We start from the raw sequence: 23677 nt of genomic DNA, 5'->3' as shown, positions 1-23677 counted from the left end.
CCATCCAAATTTACTTTCATTTATTTAAGATAATCATTGATCAAAAATTGTCCAATGTACAGTTTGAAATGATGGGTACATGATTGTTACTTTGGTCATTCGGACTGCCTAACATGATTGGTGCTCATTTTCCAAAGGCGGGGCCAATCTAAAGTTAGGTACTATACTCTGAAATCTGTGAAAGGGAATCTAGTATCATGTAGACAAAACGTTCAATGTAACAATCATTGATTATGTCATTGAGAAAAATCGTCCAATGTAACATGTCCGATGTACAACTCGACTTGTCAAAACGTCCTATGTGATTTTTTCTATGTTGTAGCATGAAATTCAAAGTAAAATTGTGATTTTACTGTTTCTTCTGAATTTTCAACGTTATTATATGCTGACTACATTAAAAATAGTAATGCAAAATGTATTGTTTTTAAACAGTTAAAAAAATAATCTGTCGAACTTCAACTTCGATTTTCTCAAAATGGTGGATATGTTACATTGGTCTATTTGAAAAGTGACGCGAGAATTCATTATTCAAAAGCAAACAAAAGTCAGTTCAATTACTTCTCGGCACTGTACACTCAAAAAATATTAAAATCTAAATAGTATAAAAGTTACGCTAAATAGCAACTCTCCGTACCGACGCAAAGGTCGGTATAAAGGGAGAGAATGCAAACTTAGTATAAAAATGGTTTATGCGTGCCATAGTATAAAATCGAAATATACTCACAATGCATAGATACGGTTTATTCAAGAGAATGTATTTTTTGCTTCTTTATTTCATTTATGGTAAATATTATTGTTTTCAAATGAAAATAAAAATTGTCTCAGGAAGCTTTTTTCATTAGTTTATTTTTTATTTATAATATTTAAAAAAATACTTACAATTTCGATGCTGCCCAGCAGATTACAAGCGCAGTAGAAATCCGCTGGGACAAAGCCCTTCACCAGCACGAAGCTCCGAAGGGAATCCAGATGTTCTTATTCCTGTCATTTTAGTAAACACTGATCGAATTCCACTCCGTTATTCAGAGTTAGTATAATTTTGACGAAAATTTTAATCGAACCAATGTATAAATTTTGAAAAACCATAAAATGCATAAAATTTAATCTATATTCGTTTTGTAATATTTTTGAGTGTAGAGCCAGCTGCGGCATACTGAGCTACACTGCGAAAAAAGTTGATGCAAAACAAGTGTGTATAGTAGCAATAAACAATAAACGTCCTCGGCTGGGATTGAACTCAGACAGACCTTGGGTGCGAAAGCAGTTACGCTTACCACTCAACCAACGCCATCTAATGTTTTGGCTGAGAAACGACAGCATTGCAAGGACCGGTGATATACACTACTTCTAAGCAACCAACATTCGTGTCATTAGGTATTCTTTGTTTTTAATATTTTTTTCATATTTTTTTAGCATTCTTTTCACTATTTTTGTTTTCCATTTTATCCCTTTTGCCTTTTGACTTACTTTCATTCGGTTGTGTTTTCATCTTTTTTTTTATCATATTACACGCACCGACAAACCGACATGAAACTAAAACTTAAGTTTTACTCGAAAATCTATAACGGCCGATTAAAATGTGCAGCGATCCGATCTGTCAAAAAGGTACGATTATTTTATCTAGATAAAAATAGTTTGTCCATAATAGATCGGACACGAACCAACTCATGAATTTTGCATGTATTAGCTAAACGATTTCCGCGAACATGGCGACAGATGTCAGTCGTGATTCTATAAATAGTTACTAATATGATCATTCATGTCAGTTAGTCGGTGTTACACGTTCATTTGCTTATTTGCATAGGGAACTAATACCACCGACGAACCGACGTGACAGCTCATACAAGCTACAGTCAACTTTCGCTCGTTGGGCTAAACCTGTAGCCCACACTTAGTGAAAGGCTTTCATACATGAGCCCCTCGAAAAAGAAATAGCACTGTCAAAAATGACATTTGACTTCGATTTAGGTAGGCTACGGTCCTACTAACGGGAGCCCAACTAAAACGTAGCCCACTTAAACATAGCCCAACGAGCGAAATTTGACTGTACTTTCAAATTCGTGCCCAATATTTAAAATACGTTAAACACTACCGACATCTACTCATCCGATCGCGTCATACCATTAGCAAGGACACGAACCCACGTATAATTTATATTGCCTTGGTTTACGTCTCACCTCATTTGACAGATCTGATCCCCCGTTTGAACGTTCGAATCGCATGTCGGTTCGTCGGTGCGTATACGACATAAACTGGTTTCTTTTTTTTTCGTTCTTCGAACCTGTGCAAACAAATCACATCGATGAGATAACTATTAAGGGCGCATACAACAATGGTGCCAACATTTTCCCACTCTTGGTGTGTGTGCTTGGGTTCAAGATAAAAGTGTGTCTATTTGAATATCATAGTTAGCTTATTTACCAAGATTAAAGTTCGTATTAAAAGAAACTCAAAATTCACATATAGTGGGAACTGTTTAGTCATTTCTATGCGATTGATATCTTGTGGGAATATCAACATTGTCCCCGGTTTTTTTAGGTGTAATAGGAGTAGGATGCTTTATTTCACTTATATAGTATGTAGCTATATCATTCATGATTGATTTTAAAATGTCTAGTGTGACCAATCGTATTTCCTCGACTGCCGCTGGTCCTACAGCGCCTGGTAATATGGCTTGAGATGAGAACCAGCTAGCAACGCGCGGAGGCATTTGATCAGTGTTCTATGTTTCTGCATCGGTAATACTTTCCCCTGTTTGGGTTCACATTTCTTCGTTTCGAAGTTGTGGAACATGGATTTTTTTTCTCTAAAAAAAAACATTCCCCATTTTATATGAGCGGTAGTTTACGGGGATGTAACATATACACAACCCAATAACGAAATGCTTTGCTTTTGTTTTAAGAACTCTGCATAATTTAGCGATCATTTCTCGATGCTCGTTCGGGTTAAGGTGGGTTGCAGATATTGCAAGCAAATAACCTACTTGCATGCAGTACTGCCAAATTATGGAGGCATCAACATTTCAAAAGGACAAAACTGCGTATCAAGGCTCAACCAAATTAAACTAATTTGAAATGTTGGTGCTGAATGTTCACCCCATCCCTACTTTTTTCGAACAAGCTGCGCAGATGATCTCTATTTTCTTAATTGCCTATTGTTTGCCCCCCCATCATATCTATTCGACCGCTATCTCTACGCACTCGCATCGCTCGCCGTTTATCCCCGCCTTAAACAACTAACAATATTTGTAACCTTACACACATCTTTGGCTAAAATTATACTATTCATCCTTGTTTTCCGATTGCGAATTTCTCCCTCCCATCTTCACTAAATCGTTTGTATCGGTTCCGTTCTATAGCCTAATGACTAACCTTTTGTTTAACTCGTGGTAATACCAGCGTGTGGTGGCCGCTTAGTCGATCTTGGACTTGAAGTACCGTTTGAATACGACCGGAACGAGGGAAAAGACAGAGAACACCGCCAGCAGCGTAACCGAGCCCCAACTGAAGGCATCGCTGGAACTAGTCATCTTGTAGAGGGTTTTGCCCGCCTGAATGGCAATGAAGGAGGGCGGTGCCACGCCCAGGAACGTTCCCAATGCGAACGGATACAGCGGCACGCCGATGACCGGAGCCACCAGGTTGATGAACCAATTCGGCAGGAATGGGGTCATCCGCAGGAACAGCATATAGCTGAGCAGATCTTCGCGATGTTTGTCGACCTGGTGGGCCCAGACGCGAGCCTTCTCCGGGAAGTAGTGTATGACCACCCGACGACCAACCAGTTGCGATAGCAGGTAGCACAGGGTGGCCCCGAGGGCCGAGCAGAAGCAGACCAGCGTCAATGCGACTGGGAAGTTGTACAGGAACCCACTCAGAATCGATAGGAACAGCGAACCGGGAATGGCAAACGTTTGAAGGCTGCAATAGAAAGGGGAATTGTGGATTGAAAGCACAATGATTGTGACTGTGGTAGGGACTCTACTTACAATATGTACACCAGAACAACGCCGGACATCACTTCCAGGTAGTAGAGATCTTTGTAGCGATCCAGCACACGGCCCAGCTGTTTGGCATCATCGATGTCGAACGGCACTTTGATGTACTGCTTTTCGGACCTGTGAAACAATTATACCAGTTGTGATGCCTGCATATAAACTTCAAGGATTCTAATGCTGCTTCGCTTAATCCCTTAACAATACTCACTCCTCCAGCTCAGGGAACATCGCATACACGTAGATCATCGCAAACAGGCTGGTGAAGAAGATCGACGCCAGAATGATCAGCGACTGTCGGGCAGATCGTTCCTCTTCTTTGTCTTCGCTGCTGGGTTCGTCCACCGTTGCTGGTCCCTTTCCATTGCACTCCACGCCGCTTCCGTTGGGTTGGGTCTTCCGCTGTGTGGTCGTCGAGTGAACACCGATGCCATTGCTCGTAGCATACCTCAGTTGACCGTTGGATGCTGGCGACGTCATAGCTCCTCCCAGCAGTGGCGCCTTATCGCTGGATGCTAAAACGAGTCAAGGAAAAGAAAAAAAAAATTAAAATTAGTTCCGTAAACAAAGAATCACACGACGAACACATGAATATGGCACGTTGTTTGATGTGACTGATAAGAGCGATGTGCATCAGTAGGAAGACGCGTGGTCTTAGTGGTAAGAAGAAGGGAATCAGCTGACGACTTCGCGTCCTAGATAAATACTGCGCGATTCAAAATCTGATTACGGCAAACCGAACTGCGTTGTGTTGAGTTGAGTTTGTGCTTGTTGTGGCGTTGAGCAGCGTTGTTGTTGTTTTTAATTCGAATGGCATTGAAGAGGTGCCGTTTTCAAATATAAATATACCTGCGCCGCCACTCTTCAATGGATTTTGTTGTTTCTTACTTGACACTGAAGACCGGACACGAACGTGCGATCGTGAGGTTTGTTCGAAAATTACAAAAACACAATAACAAGCTGCTGTTAAACACTCGATCACGACGCGTTTCAAATTCAATATGACTCAGGTGAAGAACGTTCTACCGGTTCTACAGTCTGCCCAATGACGTGTTCTTTTCTCCTCCGCTCCACCCGATGCCCTCAGCAATGGCGGCGGCTGTGGCGGCTGTTCATACATATTTATTTCTGATTGTAGGCTACAAGTATTGGCACATGTGCAGTGGAACGAGTTCTGATGAATAATTACATCGTTGAAACGACATTCTGTTTGTCTAGAGTTTGAACACGAGTTTAATGTTTAGAAACTACGATAGCACGTCACCACTGCAATCAATAATGCTTGGCTATTTACAAACCAGAACATTTATTCCAATAACACTAATTACCCACAAGTCCACTTTAACACTCCGAACACGATGCCTCCGGTAAAATGTGTAACAGCAGCAAAATTTCAATGCTTGAAAAAGCTATTAATTTCTTGACGAATTTCAAATCTATTGGCGCTATATGAAACTACGGACTTTAAAGATTATTCGGTATCAATAGATTTAAAATCTATAGAGAAATTGCTGAGCAATGATTTTTAAAACATTGAGAATTTGCCGTTACAGATTTTACCGGAGACATGCGGGTTCAGTGTTGAAATATGTTACAAATAATGCTCATGCTCATAGTTTGTCATTCAAGTGTATAAACAATAAATTTTAATGTACTCGAAATTCAACAGTAAAAATCATTGTGATTTCATTGTTTTATTATAATTATTTTTTTTTTCGGGATACCTGACTTATTTTTGATAGACCAGGAATCAATTTTGACAAACACCATCTCGAAAATCGGATGAGCAGCTAAAGCCCTACAGTAAAAAAAAGTATGGAAAACTGTCACCACAAAACTGAAAAAAGCTGTTCCGATCGAGCAAAGCTGTGCATTTTGACGGTTCGATTGGAACAACTTTTGACAGACGTCCATACTTTTACTGTAGGGCTTTATGATCAACAACTAATAGCGAATTGACAAATCCAAGTTTCAATCGGCCACCGTGGCGCTGCAATCGCAGCGGTGATAAGTCTGAAATAATGTGTCAAACTGAATACATTTTTGAAATTTCAACCAAAAAACTATTATTTTGTATTTATTCTAGCGAGTTTCTGTGGGAGTCAAAACATGATCCGAGCAAAAAAGTAGTACTCGTAATAATGGTATATAATTCTGAATTTTATCGTGCTTTGTTTCGAAAATATCTTCCAAATAAACAAACATCATCCAGATCACCCGATTCGTCCACCGACTAAATCTATTGCCACTTAAAAATTAATTTCAGTCGGTGTATTAATCAGCAGATTAAATCGTTTTTCGTCTGGTGCTACACCGAGCAATCGGCCTATTTAATAGTTTTTAGTTGATTGATTTAGTCGGTCAACTTTGTCTGTTGTTTAATCGGCAGATGATTTCAAACCTTAACATGTTTTCTGTAATTTAACTGTCTTGAAGTAGCTTTTTATTTAGGAACAATGCATTACAAAATAATTTTATGCATTTTGTACAAGGTTCATCCATGCTGACAAGAAATTTGCATGAAATTACATTGAAATTAAACAATTTTGCAAACAATCAATGAAATTGTCAAGGGCTGTCACAGACTTATCACCGTCGGTTAGTGCTTATTCCTGCCACCAGGCGCGCAGGAGTTTAAGTTGGATTTCTCAATTATCGGGGTTGGAACCAGAACTAAGCATTGCGAAACCGAACTTTTTGTCAGTGCGAACCTCAACCTGAGCTGGGTTTTAAAAACAAACGATCAAACTGACGTTTGTCAGAAAACAAGCAGACCCAATCTTGATACCCGATCCAGGTTGGAACTGAATAATAAACGAATTCGCTATAGTAGAATCCAAGTGAAATTTATGCGTCACTAGTGGCGGGAAATAGTACTAGTCGATGGTGATAAATTTATGACAGCCGGTTTAAATTCCAGAGTTTGAGTGATAAATTATTGAAAAAAGAGTTCAAAATAGTGAGATACGAGCATTACTATGGATGATACATGTAGGAAATTTGTCGAATAATGTAATGTTATATTAATTTTCATTACAATGTCATTGAAAGATAATGAAAATGTGTTTATTGATGCACCGATATTATTTAGGTTATGTTTTGTATGATTGAAATCGACGTCCGAGGCAGTCTGCTGGATGATGTTGGGGACTCCGTGCTAGCGGATTTTAGAGACCTAGCATATTGTGTGCCTGGGCTACACCAGTAGATCAGCAGCAAAGCAAGAATTGAGGGGAATGGATTTGTTCTGCAAAGTTCCTATCCCGGGGAGCGACCACATGAAGTTAATCTCAAATTTAATGTTGTCGGGGGGACAACAAACTTTGGAACTTATATTCTTCTGATCCGTAAACAGTGGCAACCTTTCTCCACTGCACGAATTTGTTGCTCCCCGAATTTGGAACTCGAAAAAGTTGAAATTTGTTCTCGTTGCATCCCGGGATAATGCAACGATCCTGCAACAACAATGAGAATGTTAAGCGGTGGAACTTGTGTTTACGTAGTCTAAAAATTCAACTATTTTCCTGATTGCAAGCAGTGATATCATTGTAGTCATTTGTCACTTTGAAGAAGGACACTTTTCCTACAATTCTACAAGCTTTTTGACCACCAAAAACGTACCAAGACAAGACAAATTTTCAATTTAAAAAGTGAAAATTCTGATATGAGTCACGTTTGACCACCCCCCGAGCATCTAGACAGAAAACCTTAGTTTCACGTACCCACTTGCAAATTGTAGATGTCTCCACCGTACGTAAACAATGGGGTCAGCCAAAGTTGGTGGCACAACTTTTTTCACATCAGAAAACATGTTTTTGTTTCACTTCATGTGGACTTCGAAAGCAAACCAAGAATAAATTTTGAGTGAGTCGTATTACTTTATTAATCCACCAGTGGTGTGATCTGGCACTTCTTATTTCTGTAAATTCTGATATTCTTTTTAAAAATTACCCCGAAAGCACCACCCTAATAAAAATGTTCCATACACGAACCATAACCCAAATGGTTTAACCATATGACACATAGTTCGGAACCTGCACAGGTTTTTAAGCACTTTTTATGGTTATTTCCTATGTGGGCACTGGGCAGTAACCCGATTAAAGGGTTTCGTTTATTTCGGTTATGTGGTTGCCGACAAACATCACTTAATTCCCGGATTTTAGGGTCTTGTTCCGTCCATATATCCGGAACCAGTCAATCGATTGAAAGTCTATTAATTAACATTCTATAGAATCATGGTAGCTTTCATTTGGTTGTTGTTGCGTTCAATTCGGTAGAGTGGTTGCCGAGAAATACATATAAGAAAATTGTCTTACGCGCTCTCTCACACACATAAATAGACAGGCATTTTCCGATCCCGTCATGCTGAGTCGATTGGAAGACTATTAGAAAAAATATCAATGTTTTTATAAAAAGTTAAAAAAAAAAAACAAAAAACTTAAAACCGGGAAAAAAAAGTTGATAAAAAAATAAGACCAATTGTAAATTAACTCCACCATTATTCGATTTGACAGAACCAGAGTACCAGAATTTTCGGGGTACATTAGCATTACACTGGAGCTGTCTAGATGCTCGGGGGGTGCGTTTGACAGATGTTTACATTTTTATCACCGCTACGACAACAGCGCCACGGGTGGGCGGTAATTGGTTGGATTTTACTATAAGAGAAGAGGTGACAATACGGGGGCGAAAATGAACCACTTTTCTGTCAAACGTGAACCAGCTCCTGATTGGCCGATTTCATTTGCGTAAGATAGAGATAGAGATAGATAAAGATAAAGATAGAGATAGAAATAAAAGAGGAAGAAGCCAATTGTCAACTCTTCCTCTTAGATCAACAACAGAGGGATTTTCGAACATTATAATTTATTTTCGAAGTGTCAAATGTAAGTGAAAATTTACCAAAAAATGCCCAAATGGAACACAGCCCAACAGTTTACCGAGTTAAATTTAACTCGTGGTTAAAAGTGACATTTTGAAAGTTATTCTCTATGTTCGAAAATCCCTGTGCTGTCGATCGACCGGTTTTCGATAAGAACTCAGCCACGGTTGTCTAAATTTAACTTCTTGTCTGTCAGAAATAACCACGTTCGGATAGTATAGGGTTAATCGATAACTTTCCGACTGTCAAATTTTAACCAAAAGTTAAAAAAAAATCCACCAAATGGTTCAGAGCCTTAGTAAATTGAAACGGGAAATCAGTGTAATTGTTATTCGCTGCTGCGCGAGTTACATAACCACAACCATGCCGACAGGGGATCCGACCCCCGGTACTGGAGGCACCGGGAACAAGCAGAAAACTCACGAAGTCAACGTATACCGCTAAAATTATGTCGGATCATATCGGCTGATTGTAGAGCTACTCGACGACAAGGAAGGCACGATCCGTATCAACAAGCTGACGCTAGGAAAACCGCTGAGCAAAACAAAGGACTACAAGGACAATGTCATCAACATGCGTCCTATAGGACTGAAAAAACTGCTGGTATTTGTCAGGAACCTAAGCATTGCCAACCGTCTACCGAAAAGTTTCCTGTCAGTAGCGGGAGTCATCGCCGGGGTGCCGGCAGACATGACGGATGCTGAAATTATGGAAAAAATGTCATGCGAGGTGCCTATTATGACATGAGGAACATCAAAACAATCATGGCGAAATCTAACATGACATATCTTGAAGCAAAGGAACTAAGCCCCATCTTTACGCAGAATCGTAACGATTTGCTGGAGGAACTGTCGGAGTCACCAACGCCAGCCGAGAGCTTTGCTGCCATGGTAGTTGGAAAGTACAAAACAAAGGATCAGAACCAGTACAAACCGCAGCCGCAGAAGAACAAGAGAGCCATGAAGGGTGTGAACATTGCAGATTCCGTCACAATCTACGTGGACAGGAAGCAGAAATCTGACGAACCGGTTGAACAGACAGGCGTCACGCTGTTCAATAGGCTCAGTTCGAGAAGCAACGACAACAGTTGTTGACGAACAACTCTACAAAACAAATACAAGAAGCACCGGGCCGACCAGCGGTCAGGAAAAGTATGCAAAAGAACAAGGATGAATTATCCAGAATATTAATACCTACAAGAACAATCTGAAACTTGGAGCAAATTACAGTTGGAAAAAACAAAATGCAGCATAACGAATTATCATACTTACCTTAACTCTAGAGCGGATGGTTATAGAGGAACCACCGACAACCCGACATGAATGACCATAGCAAAAACAATAAAATTTCTGACCAAAGCACACAAATGACATCTGGCTCCGGGTTCGCGGGAAATATTCAGCTAAGCCATGAGCCCGCATGCAAAAGTTATGAATTGGTTCGTGTCTGATCTATTATGGACAAATTATTTTTATCTATATAAAAAAAATCCTATGGTTTTGACAGTTCGGATCACTGTACATTTAAATCGACCGTTTACAATTTTCGGGCAAAAGTCAGAATTAAGTGTCATGTCGGTTTGTCGGTGGAGGAACCGCCATCCTAATCGACAAACGATACAATTCAAGAGAAATACAAATCCCTGAATTCGATCACATACAATGTTTAGCAAGAGAATACTTAGCATAGATCTAGTAGTCGTTTCAATTTACAGCATAAGTAGGAATGATATAAATAATAGCCTTAAACAAATCTTCAAGAAGATCGAAAAGTTTCCCAAAGTAGTGTTTGATGGAACCCTTGGGATCGCAAGGGTGCAGTTGTCATGGACCTAGTCAACGAGTATAACTTCCTGCTACTGAACCAAGGAGAAGCTACTTTCATTCCAGCGGAACTACACAAGAAACCATCGGCGATTGACCTGGTACTGGCGACACCTGCAAGCTATCAAGATCTTAATATGACGGTATTGGATTTTGGCATAGAAGGCAGTCGACACTTGGCTCTAGCAACGTGGGAAAAGCCAACAAACCTACTGGTTTTTCATTAATCAGAAAAAAAAGTTAAGGAAGGGCTGGGTAAATTACCAATAGAAGAGATAGAGGACATGAACGATCTACAATCATGAGTGAAAATCATTACAAAAAACGCAAAGCAGAAGAACAAGCATATACAAAAACCACAGACAAACAGACATAACACTCACAATAACATTCTTCGCAAACAAGGTTTTAGTTCGGAATGTGCTCGCATTTGTCATGGTGGTGCCACTGAAGCGTTAAGCAAGTGAACACATTTCGAACTTATCAGTGGTGCCAGTTCGTTTTCAGGTCAATATAGTAGATGTTAGCTCTTGAAATAAAGAAGCAACGCAACAAATCACCTTTCATTGTTTCTTGGGAAAGCTAGAGTCGGTGTATAATGAGTCACGCCAAGAGAAAAACAGTTGAACTCGCATCACGGTTTTCGAAAGATTCCCTTTCTTTTAACTTGGCAACAGAGGACTTCTGCATCAACTTCAAATGACTTCTAGCGAGGAAAAAAAATAACGGCTGTAGTATATCATTATATCAGTGATTTTGTGGAATTATCTTAAGGAAAAATAGTAGAAATTGTCATTACTGATCATTACAAAACGTATCGCATGACAAATGTAATGCTCACTGCGTGTATATGATCATTTCTTCGGTTATATTTAATATTTAATTGCAATACCTTTCGTGGACCTTTCATAGCATCGTAATGCTTGTTTACTTTGCACGATAGGTAGCCGGTTTGACAGTTCAATAGGTAGACTTGGCTTCACTCTTGGCGTGACTCATTATACACCGACTCTAGGGAAAGCATCCCACGTACTAATATAGCGAATACAGAAAAAAAGTTATTGGAGGTGATGATGATGGTCCCACCGCTTACTCCTACAAAGATTTGAGATGGAAGATTTATCTTTAAGATAATTAAGTATAACATTTAACTAGATTAGCAAACAAAAACGAACTGGTTACAGTTACAAACTTAATCTAGCTCGGTAAAATACAGTTATAAATTCTCTCAACACTTTTCAGTTGCTTCACTCTTTTGTCCACCTCGGATATTCATAAGCATTCCCAGCGATCAAGAGTTCATGAATAATCAACAAAACATTATAATACACTAGCAACCCCGTAATCTGATGCTATCGTAATTTTCAGCAACGTCAGGAACGCTTTGGTCTCATAGCCTAGTCAGTAAAGGCACGGTATTACGAGTTACCTCTATGGTATTACCAAGCCGGAGGCGGCGGGTTCGATTCCCGGTCTGGTCGAGGGAATATTTCGGGTTGGAAATTTTCTCGACTTCCCTGGACACAGAGTATCATTGTGCTTGCCACACAATATACAAATTCATGCATTGGTAATGGCATCGAAAGCTTTCAATTAATAACTGTGGAAGTGCATTTAGAACACTAAGTTGAGAGCACGCAATAAGCTAATATGCGCTAAGCAATAAGCTTAAAATGCGAATAAGAAGAAGAAGAGGAACGCTTTGAATATTAGATTCGAAAAGCTGCACATTGGTCGTTCTCGTTCCGCTTATAGTGTAATATTACGCTATTTGACAACACATCATTTTAATGAGTGTAATATTGTATCCACTTTAACAATCTATGAGTTCAATACATCATCATGAATAATATTGATTGATGCATATTATACTTGTTTGCTGTGTACATAGGTGGTAGAAAGGTGATACATTATCACGATTAAAAGCTTGTTTCCATCAAAATAAAAATCTTGCAAAACAAACAAATTCTAAATTCAATCAATACTGAACCCTTCGTAGAACCGGCATCACTGACTTGCATTTGTTTTGTTTTTATTCAACACAGCTGACCTATTGACAGAACGAGGGAAAAGCAACTAGTGAAAAAATTGCATGGACGAGGGATGCTTCGGTTGCAAATCAATGCCACGGAATGTGCAAGATAGAGGGTGCTAGTGTGCATTCAAAATACGCTTGACGATATTTTTTGAAGAATTTTCTTGTAAGAGTTATGTCTATTTGTCTGTGCTAAAACATTGGTGAAGTGACCAAGTTAAACAAGCCTGGCTCCACAAAAAGGAAGCCAGAGCCACTTTCAACAGGACAAGCGGTATGGTGGAACTGACCGAGTTCAAGAAAGCGGAATGCAATATCATCAGATTAAAAAAAGAAATATTCCAAGTCGGCTTTGAATCAGGATTCGACGGCAGTTAATAAAATTCTGAAGCACGATGCGGTGAACTACTTCTGTCAGCTAACGGAACTACGGTCACAGGAATGGTACGTTAATTATACGTCGGAGCTGGGCAAAGGCAGAAATTTCTTCACACTACAGAACACTATACCGGGAAAGCCATGGCACCATGCGTTAGGACTGGAAAACGGTGAGATACGCACACTGAACAGAATATTCGCTGGACATGACACTCGAAGCATGGACTATACATAATCAAGCTAGAAGACAACTGCATATGCGATCTATGCAATGAAATTGAAGGCGCCATGCATGTGATCCTGTTTTGTATCAAATACTTGAACACTAGAGCTAAGTATGATTTGGATAAGGGGGACGACTCTATCTACGATGCAGAAAAGATTGTGTTTTGCTGTGACTAAAGGGTGATACGGTCAAAATTTGGTCAAGGGAAAACGCGTGTAAATCGGTGAAATCGTTTATTTAAAAAATCAAATTAAATTTCTTTTTCAAGTTCAATTAGTATAAAATTCAGGAAAAATATTCAGTTAGGCTTCCGCTTTTCCAAATCCGAATTGCCGGGCCTTACGCTTGACCCCTGCCATCAGATTTTGTACAGCCACCTTGTCCACCTTCTTCGCCGCAGAAAGCCAGTTTGCCTTGAACTGCTGCTCGCCCTTAGCAGTTTTTTTGGTCTTCTTTAGGTTCCGCTTGACAATAGCCCAGTATTTCTCAATTGGGCGGAGCTCTGGCGTGTTGGGAGGGTTCTTGTCCTTGGGAACCACCTGCACGTTGTTGGCGGCGTACCACTCCATGGCCTTTTTACCGTAATGGCAAGATGCCAAATCCGGCCAAAACAGTACGGAACAACCGTGTTTCTTCAGGAAAGGCAACAGACGTTTATTCAAACACTCTTTCACGTAAATTTCTTGGTTGACAGTCCCGGAAGCTATGAAAATGCTGCTTTTCAAGCCACAGGTACAGATGGCTTGCCAAACCAGATAGTTCTTTGCGAACTTTGAAAGTTTCATGTGCTTGAAAACATCTGCTACCTTTCCCCTTCCTTTTGCCGTATAAAACTCCTGTCCCGGAAGCTGCTTGTAGTCGGCTTTGACGTAGGTTTCGTCGTCCATTACCACGCAGTCAAACTTCGTCAGCATCGTCGTGTACAGCCTCCGGGATTTGGAGTCACTACCTTCTTGTAAGTCGATAGTCCGGCTCGTTTTTTGGCTCGATGCACGGTTGTAGACGATACACCCAGCTTATTTGCGGCATCTCAGAGAGAGAGGTTAGGGTTTCGCTTGAAACTACCGGCAACTCTCTTTGTCGTCTCAGCGGCTTCCGGTTTTTGATTTCCCCCCGATCCAGACTTCCTGGCTGTCGACAAACGTTCCCCAAACACTTTAATTACATTTGTAACGGTTGATTTGGCAACTTTTAGCGATTTTGTCAACTTTGCGTGCGAGTAGCTCGGATTTTCGCGATGCGCGAGCAAAATTTTGATACGCTGCTCTTCTTGCTTGGACGGCATTTTGACAACTGAAGAGTGAATTCCAAAATCAAAATAGGAGCAACATTCTACACACACACACACCTTCAAAATGAGGGGTGTTCAGGTTTTTTAAATGCAAAATTGAAAGAAATACGTCAAGTTGATATTGACCAAATTTTGACCGTATCACCCTTTAGCTGCGCGCACGCTGAGTAGATAGAAAGAAGATTGATGACGATTTTTAAGATTTCCTACAAAAAGATGATGGGCGATGCAAGTAGATACGAGAAATGAAAGAAGATTTTTCGAAGACTTGAGATTTAGTTGTGTCGCCCCCTCGGTATAACTCATTCCAAGAAATATATGCTACAAGAAATACAACTGTTCTAAAAAAATGTCACACAGTTTTTGAAGGAGATAAAGAAAATATTATAAGCAGTGTAAACATCACTAAGGAAGGTATAAACATTACTAAGGAAGGTGTAAACAGCGGCAATTTGGTCGTGAACAAATGTGTCGAAAATAAACAAACGAAGAAGATTAACAGAAAGTCTAAGGGACTCAAAAGAGTATTGGTGGCAATATAGCTTTTCTGCTGTGCCGAAGAAAAACAGAGAAAAGAAGAAAGGCAGGGTAAGCGGCCCTAGGATCTAACTGAAATTTGACCATCGAACAAAGATACGGCCTAATACGAAATGGTTGACGTAGAACCGCGGTTGGTCGGTACAATTGGGTTCTTTAGGGACCTTGCAGGTAAATGCATATTAGTCATCTGCATTAAAAATGGAATCTAAATCCAAAATTTCATCAATTCCGGTGCACTGGAACTATTTTAAATAACTTCTATTACATTAGCAAAAAATACCCCTATAGTGCCCCTTGGTGGGACTTTGTATGGGATTGAGCTGTCAATTTGTTAGTTCAGTGTCAAGCAGTGAAGATACTATTTTGCTGTAAATCTTGATCTCTTGATCTTTGATTTTTTAAATATTTCAACTGGTGGCCGATTGTTTGAAAAGGGCCGTATGAAATGGAATTGATACCAACAGTAAGAGCAAAAACGTTAAGGAAGGCTACCGTGTACCTGATGGGGAATTAATGATTATTAGATGTTGCAATTTCAAGGGCCATCAGATTCTTTAAAGGGTGTTACGATCAAAATTTGGTCGACTTAAACTTAACGCTATTAGAATAGTAAGCCATGATTCCTATCGACGAAATAAATGTCTTCATTCCAAGGGGTATTCAACTCTGCTCACCTAAATCTGTGCCGAGTGATTGAGATGTGCCGAAAACTCTGCCAAGCGTTATGCCTTTTCAAGAAGTCAATATTCCATGAGTTTGGCAACCCCGAAAGCTATGACTTTTTCGATTGTGTTTACATTCTCAATTTCTCTGATGGATCATGGCAAGCAATCCGCTTCCCATCATTCTCATTAGAGCGTTAACGGATTGCGAGACTCATCAAACTTGTAGCAAACACGGAGTTCCTTCCCTAATAAACGGGTACCATACACTAACGATATGGTACGACAGTACCACATAAAGTTGGGATGATATCCCGAATTGGTGGCTAGGCACTTCTTATGGTTATTGTTTATGCGGGTTGGTACGAGCTAGTGCAACAGAAGGATGATGACAGAGATGTATCTGCAAAATGACCGTATCTGGTGACGGGGATGTGCTTGATGTCGGACTAGTGGATTAGAAAAAAAAATGTAATTGCATTCCTAACAGCAACGATTCGTTCCTATAAATCCTATATTATTGCGCTAAGGCAATCGTACACCGATCCAGGTCTGATGGAATATGTGCACTCTAAAAAATCTTCACGTTGATGCTACGTGAAAAATCACGTAACCTCTATAACATCCCACTTCGATCATTTCTACGTGGCTCACGTCAATGTCAAATTATGATGAATGTGACAACATTTTCACATCAAACTTATATATGCGGTTGTGTGATGTATGAAAAAGTGATTCAATATGGCGGCATCGATTTTATTAGTGGAAGAAGTGATTCCTTAGCAGCATACTGCAACTGTTTGAATGTATTTTTATATTATTTCGCTTTATTTGAAATCCGTCATACACTGCTAATTAAATTAATTTTGATTTCAGAGACTGGATTACAAGATACAATTTACGGACATTTTCCAAAGGTCAATTTCAGGCAGTAAACAGTGCAAACGGATATTGCATCTGAATCGAGATCTGAATTTTCATGATCAATTAATTGTTGGAAAAGGGAAATGGTTAGTATTAACATTTCAATGATATACTATATGATATACAATGATATACAAAAAATGCTAACAATGTTTAAATGGTTGGACAAAATGGAAAACAGTATTTGTTAGATCCGATAAAAATCACTTCAAAATCACATGCAAATCCATTCCAACTATAGCGGAAACCACAGAACGTAAACACAGAGTTAAACGTAAGATGAACAGTATTTTCCAGTAAATATCATTTCAAAATCACGTAAACATTACGTGATAACCGGTTTCAACTTAAGTGGAAATCACGTTACATTTACCTTACTGTTCACGTTGACCGCTAAATGGGAATATTTTTGGCTACATGGTATTAACGTAAATGTTACGTGAAAAGTAGTATGAACAAAAGCTACCTATGTTTTCACGTAGATCGGACGTGCATATTTTTTGTAGTGTGGGGTTAATACGTATTGGCATCCCACAGCAGTATTGAAACTTCTTTCAATATGATATAGACATCCCTATAAAGTTCAGTGGATATCCCATCAAAGCCCATACCAATTGAGATCAATGACTGGCAAGAATAACCGAGAGATAACGCAGAGAAAAGTGTGAAAATGTCCATACCGGTGATCCTCGGTAAGACCGGTATTTGAATCTGGGGGGATAAGCTTTTTTTGCTATTGATTATTTTGCATAACAAACTTTTACCCCTTTTACCTGCAACTCTCGCAGGTCATCCTACTCTGATTCTTCATTGTACGCTTCAAGATCGGATACCCACGACAGTACAACATATTAAGTCCAAAAATAAGAAGCGAAAGCCTCCAGTGGGTGACCTTTGGTGAAAGCATGTGGGCAAGAATGTGAGGGTTTATCGAGGTTCATCCATAGGGGATCCATTTGCTTGATATTGATGAGATTGTCTGGCCTTTCAATTTTGCCATCAATGGCAACCGCCGGGCATTTTTCGGTCGGTGAGCCACAGTGTGACCAGCTTGTAATTATCATAGCATTACCCTGTCCCAGCGTAGTCAAAACTTGCCTTCTATGGTCAGACTTCTTCAAAGTTTCCTCCGCAGCCGGCCTAATTTTGATTTGCGTCCCAACAATGATACGTACTGTGAACGTGCATAAACTGATGTTCAATGTCTCCAGGTTTGATTTAGATTTTCATGATCGTGGGATCCAACTACTCTGCACCATAGAAAAACTCAACGACTTCGCCGACCGCATTCCGAACTGTACCAGATCTTCCAGACTTTTGACCAACCGTAGCTGGAGGTAACCCCTTTTCAGCCGTCTTGACTGCCATATTGACAAGATCCTCTCAACCGACCACTTGATTAAACTTGATTGAAGTGAAGCTCGAATATAAGCTGTTCTGGATGAAGACTCGAGCCGCTGGAATTTTTGCTGGGAATCAGATGACTGAGTTTTACTAGATTACAGATTACTTTCAGGTTTTTTCGAATGATCCTCGAAACCGGTTTGTCGTTCTTAAATTTTCATTGAATCGTTGTTCTACCAGTTTTATGTATGGCACAACATTCTCTCACTGGTCACACATTTGAGTAAACAAAGTCTTCAATCGAGTAGTCCACTTTAGCAACGATTGGCTGAACGTCAACACTCAACAGTGATGGCCTTTTTTTATTATATTATTTATGGCCTACTTGTCAATTATGTGTCCCATCGTGCCAAACATGTCCTAAGAACTTTTTCAATTATGTAAAAACGAAATTGAAAAGTAATAATTTTCCATCACGAATGCATTTTGATGGAAATGTAGGTGAAAATCCATCTGAAATCAGCAATATCTTTGCAAATTTATTTCAGGAAGTATATACCACATTTTTCTGAAAAAGACCGCGACTTTTTTGCATTAATTCCCGAAGTCTCTAACAACTTATTTGTCAATCAAATATGTCAACATGAAGTCCTCGATGCACTAAAAAATTTAGACGGATCTTACGGACCAGGACCTGACGGAATTGCACCTGTATTCTTGAAGAATCTTTCAGAACAACTCACCCTTCCTTTAGAATGCCTTTTCAATATGTCTCTGAAAAATGGGAAATTCCCTGAAATTTATAAAACCGTCTCGATTGACCACTTTTCTCGATTGACGATTGGATCGAGCAAGTCAAGGGTGTTCTTGAACGAGAACTTCCGGATGAAGGACTTAAGCGAATCTAAGAGCTGCTTGGACATACACATCAGCCGGACTGAGGATACCGTTGCGTTAGATCAAGAAGCTTACGTTGAAGCGATGCTGACTAAATTCAACATGTCTAACTGCAAATCAACGAAGACACCGATGACCGACCAGCTTAACAATGAAATGTCACCAAAAATCTCGGACAAGACGAACCAGATGGCCACCATTCCGTATCAGGAAGCAATCGGCAGCTCAATGTACCCGACCGGATATTATTTTCACTGTGAACCAGCTCAGCCGTTACAATTCAAATCCAGGAATGCAACATTGGGAGTGCTGTCAAGCATTTGTTCCGTTACCTCTGTGGAACTTCGAGAATGAAACTGGTGTACAAGAAGGATGCAAACGTAGAAGTTATTGAATACAGTGACGCGGACTGGGCAGCTGATCCGGACGACAGGAAATCAACAAGTGGTTACATATTCAAGCTACGGGGTGCAGCGATTTTCTGATGCTGTAAGCGGCAGCCTACGATCGCTTTATCTACGTGTGCAGCTGAGTATATGGGCCCTATGGCCCATCTGCAGCAGTTCAAGAAGTAACATGGTGGAAAGGATTGATGTCGAGGTTCGATCAAGATACTTTGTGATAATCAAAGCACAATTGCCGTTGCTAAAGCTGGAGGTTATAATCCCAGGACAAGGCATATCGATATTAGGCATCACTATATTCGAGGTGCACTGAAGAAAGAAGTGGTCAACTTAGATAATACACACAAAAGCAACAGATAAACAGATTACAAAAATAATCACAATCTTCTCAATCGGTTTCGAAATTGGTTCGACGTTTCTCCGAATTCAAATGCTTCTTCCATCGTAGACATTGGCTCATGGTATCCATATGCAGTCCGATTGAATTTTGGTTGTAGTAAGGATGATTGCCGCAACATCCTTTGAGGAACACGGAAGTTCAATTGTGAAAGCAGTTGAGGCCAGTCCAAATCGCAATTTAAAAGTTTCGCTACAAATAAGGCTTGTTGCATTTTTCTTCTGTGTTCCAATGTGTCCAGGTCCAATAGCATGCATCGGTCTGCATAGGGTGGTAAATTCATTGGATCGCGCCACGGCAGGCTGCGCAAAGCCAACCTCAAAAATCTTTTCTGAACACATTCTATTCGGAGATTCCACACTAGCTCATATGGAGACCAGACCACATATGCATTCTCAAGTATGGGCCGAACTAAAGAGCAATATAGTGCCTTCAAGCAGTGAGGGTCTTTAAAATCACGTGCAATCTTCGAAATAAATCCCAGTTGACGATTCGCCTTAGAGATGATCGAGGAATAGTGAAGATTGAAGGTCAACTTTGGGTCCAAAAGAACACCAATATCAGTCATACGTTCTACTCTGCGAAGCGTTACATTGTCAGTGCAGTAGTCGTAAAGGATTGAACTCTTAAAGCGGTGAAACGTCATCACTGCACACTTTGGAACGCTGATGATGAGCTTATTGCGACGGCACCAATCCACAAACAAATCTAGCAGAGCTTGAAGACGATGACAATCCTCAATCGAGTGAATTATGACGAATAGCTCTATGACGAATCTGCATAAACGAGCTTGCATTTAACTCCCAACAAAGCTGCTACATCGTTGAAGAATAACGTAAACAAAAGTGGACCCAGGTTACTTCCCTGAGGTACTCCAGAGATGCTGATAAACGTAGAAGAGACACAAGATCCTAGTCGTACTCGAAGAGTTCGTCCAGTCAAGTAGGAATGTAACCACGACCTAAGTTGCTCAGACGCTCCTAGTCGGGAGAGCTTGCATAACAAAACCTTCAGGTCGATTTTGTCGAATGCGGCTTTCAGATCAGTATATATGACGTCGACTTGTGCCTTATCCTCCATCGCGGTGATGCATGTACTGGGGAAATCCAAAAGGTTAGTAGCTACCGATCTACCGGGAATAAATCCATGCTGGTCAGTTGAAATGCAGTTCTTCGAGCGATTAAGGACAAATTCGCTCAAGATGATCTCAAACAGTTTGGACGCTGCCGAAAGACTGGTGATACCTCGATAGTTCTTAATAGCCCGTTTATTGTCAGCTTTGAAAACAGCAAACATATACGACTGCTTCCACAATGTTGGGAATTTCCCTTGCTCAAAGGATGCATTAAATATGGCTGCTAAAGGTTCTGCTAAGGCAACTGAGCGTCCCCCTAAGGAGCAGTATTAGAATAGTAAGCCATGCTGATTTTCTTAAGGTGGAAAAACTGTCCCATGTTCTCCTATTTTTATATTTTTAAAGTTATCTTTAAAATATAAATATGCCAACTTTTCTGAAACATTCAAGATGGACATTTTAAAATTGTAGATCAACTTTAACTAATCTTTTTGTTCTGCAAACTGTTGAATTCCAGCACATAGCGAACAATTGCGCCTACGTAAAGTTTCATGGAAATCCTAGAAACTAGGGTCTTAAATTATTTTTCTATTTCACTATTTAGCCTATCTTTGCTCTACTTCCTTGGCTGCGGAACCGATACCCACGCGACTTGAAGGAATTCGTGAATTCGATTAATGCCGAGGTAAGTGGCAGTAAGTAGTTTAGTTTATTAGGGTTACCACTTGTAATAGGAGACTTCCGTTGCGTCATCAATCAATTGGTCGAGGCCCGAGGTTTAAAAAAAAATGGCATAATCCATCAGTCTGAATAAGTTGAATTATGTTTAGAAATAAACGATTAGGAAAACGGTTACTACCGGTCATTTAGTAGCAGCAGCAGTATCATCATCGTCAGTCCAACCATATTCAAATGGTTTCACTTTCAACTCAACAACTCCGATCAATCGCTTTCGTCCGCTTTATGGCTAGTCCGTCCGGCTCATCCAGTACGTCATCTTTTTCATGTGGTTTCGCACATTTATCTTGCCGTTTGTTTTCATTCGTGTTTTCCTTCTGCGGTGCCCCGGGTAGGAACTACTCATTCGCTTCCCACGGGGCATTTTATTACTGTAAGCATCCAGCATTGGTAGGTATGTATGAACTTGCCCGGCAGCGGCAACTTCAGAGTTGGTTGGGCCAATTGAGAAACGTGGCTCTTGTCCCCCCTGATGGCGATTGGCTTGGCATCACATCATCAGCTGATACATGTCAGTCATTGACCGGGGTTAGTTTTTCCATGTCGTCACGCCGACAAGTACAAAATAAAGAGAAAGCTGTTTATTGGTATGGTAGTCCGTACGACCCGGTCTGTCACGTTGTATGCATTCTGTATTTGGCCTTCCTGATGTGGTGTTTCTGAAGGAATGTTAAACGCCCGCAACAGGTTCCCACTCGATACGCTTCAAGGTCATTACGCCGATCACTGTACGATCTCTATCGCTTAATAGCAGACTATCTCTATATAATGCCACATGTTCCCATCACAATAAAGGCACATGCTTTGCCTCTACGCACATCATTCCAATGCTATCTACTTGAACGGAGTAATCCATTCCCATTCAACTTACCTTCCCCAAAGGCCATGAAGTGATTGGCTGTCTCGACGGTATCCATGTCTGCTGCGCTGTGAGTTCCTACGGCTTCCTAATCAGCACAGGAAAAAAATCGCAACCAGAATGAGTTCTGGACTTGCACCGACTTAAACTAAACCACGATGAACTCTAGTGCCTTCCTACAGTAATAGATAAAGACCGCCCGGATTGCCGCAGTTTTATTCGCAGAGATCACGCGGACGAACGACTAATGATGATGACAAACGACAGCGGTGACGACGAGAACGACGACGCACTTCGCGCACAATCCGCACGCTGTCCCCCCAGCAAGAGCGCGTATAAAATGGGATGATATCTATAGCCTTCTTTGTTCCTCGCGGGCTTTATCTATCTGGCCCCTCTCGCTCTGCTGCTGTATCGTACGATATTTTGTTATTCTTCTCCGATCAGCACCAGTCGCGTTCCTCACAACACCACACTCCTCTTCCTGCTGGCTTCCACTTCCTATAGGCAACAACTTTATTGATTCTTCTCTTTGTTTCTCTACTAGTTATGTGGAGGGGGTCGATCCTCGGAGGGAGACTACTGCCGTTGTTTTGCAAAATCAAAGAAGTATCTACACGTATCTCTCAATTGCACTGCGAACAAATTCCTCACCACCGCTATTCGAAATCGGATTGTTTGTTATCTAATCCTCGAACTGAGCAGTGTCCTTCACACAACTCAACGACGACTTTATGATGTATTATCGTCTCCACAGGTGCTAAATCAATCCTCAAAAGCGAGCCTTCGGTTGGCGGTCGTCGGTCGGTTTTAAAACTAAAAACTTGCTCCAGCACTACTGACTTCACTAGTCATAGCAAACGCCCCACAAGCACTACGTTGAGGTATTGGAAAGCAAAAAAAACGAGATGTTGTAATGGCACATATGGGCGCAGGTATGTTATACGACTGAGTGCTAACGGGGGCTGTGTCCACTAAATCCACTATCCACCATCAGAATAATTGCGACTGACTGCGGTCGATAGGCTACTCCCAGTGGATGCACGGAACTGCAGCTATGCAAATTGTAGCCAGATACGAGAGACGAACAGAAACACTAACGGATTAAGACGGATTGTTACGACCGCGATTGCAGCGGATGACCGACCCGACGAGACCGATGTAGAAAAATCAACTGCGCTGCAACGAGAAACGTTCCGAATACTGCC

General features: G+C 40.6%; 1 protein-coding gene across 1 annotated transcript; it reads right to left on the bottom strand.

Moving 5' to 3' along the window:
* Nucleotides 1–1392: 1392 nt before the first annotated feature.
* stas (Transmembrane protein stas) lies at nt 1393–23642 on the bottom strand. Its single transcript, XM_065221468.1, has 4 exons — nt 22482–23642; nt 4206–4509; nt 3989–4117; nt 1393–3920 (listed from the first exon to the last, which is right to left on the bottom strand). The coding sequence occupies exons 1-4, from the start codon at nt 22525–22527 to the stop codon at nt 3413–3415; spliced, it is 987 nt and encodes a 328-aa protein (XP_065077540.1). The 5' UTR covers nt 22528–23642; the 3' UTR covers nt 1393–3412.
* Between the last annotated feature and the right edge of the window lie 35 nt (nt 23643–23677).

This window comes from Ochlerotatus camptorhynchus, unplaced genomic scaffold (genome assembly GCF_037179485.1).
Source record: "Ochlerotatus camptorhynchus isolate MF236.1 unplaced genomic scaffold, CSIRO-AGI_Acam_v1.1 ptg000142l, whole genome shotgun sequence".
Classification (NCBI taxonomy): Eukaryota; Metazoa; Arthropoda; class Insecta; order Diptera; family Culicidae; genus Ochlerotatus; species Ochlerotatus camptorhynchus.
This window is presented reverse-complemented; position numbering and strand designations above follow the sequence as displayed.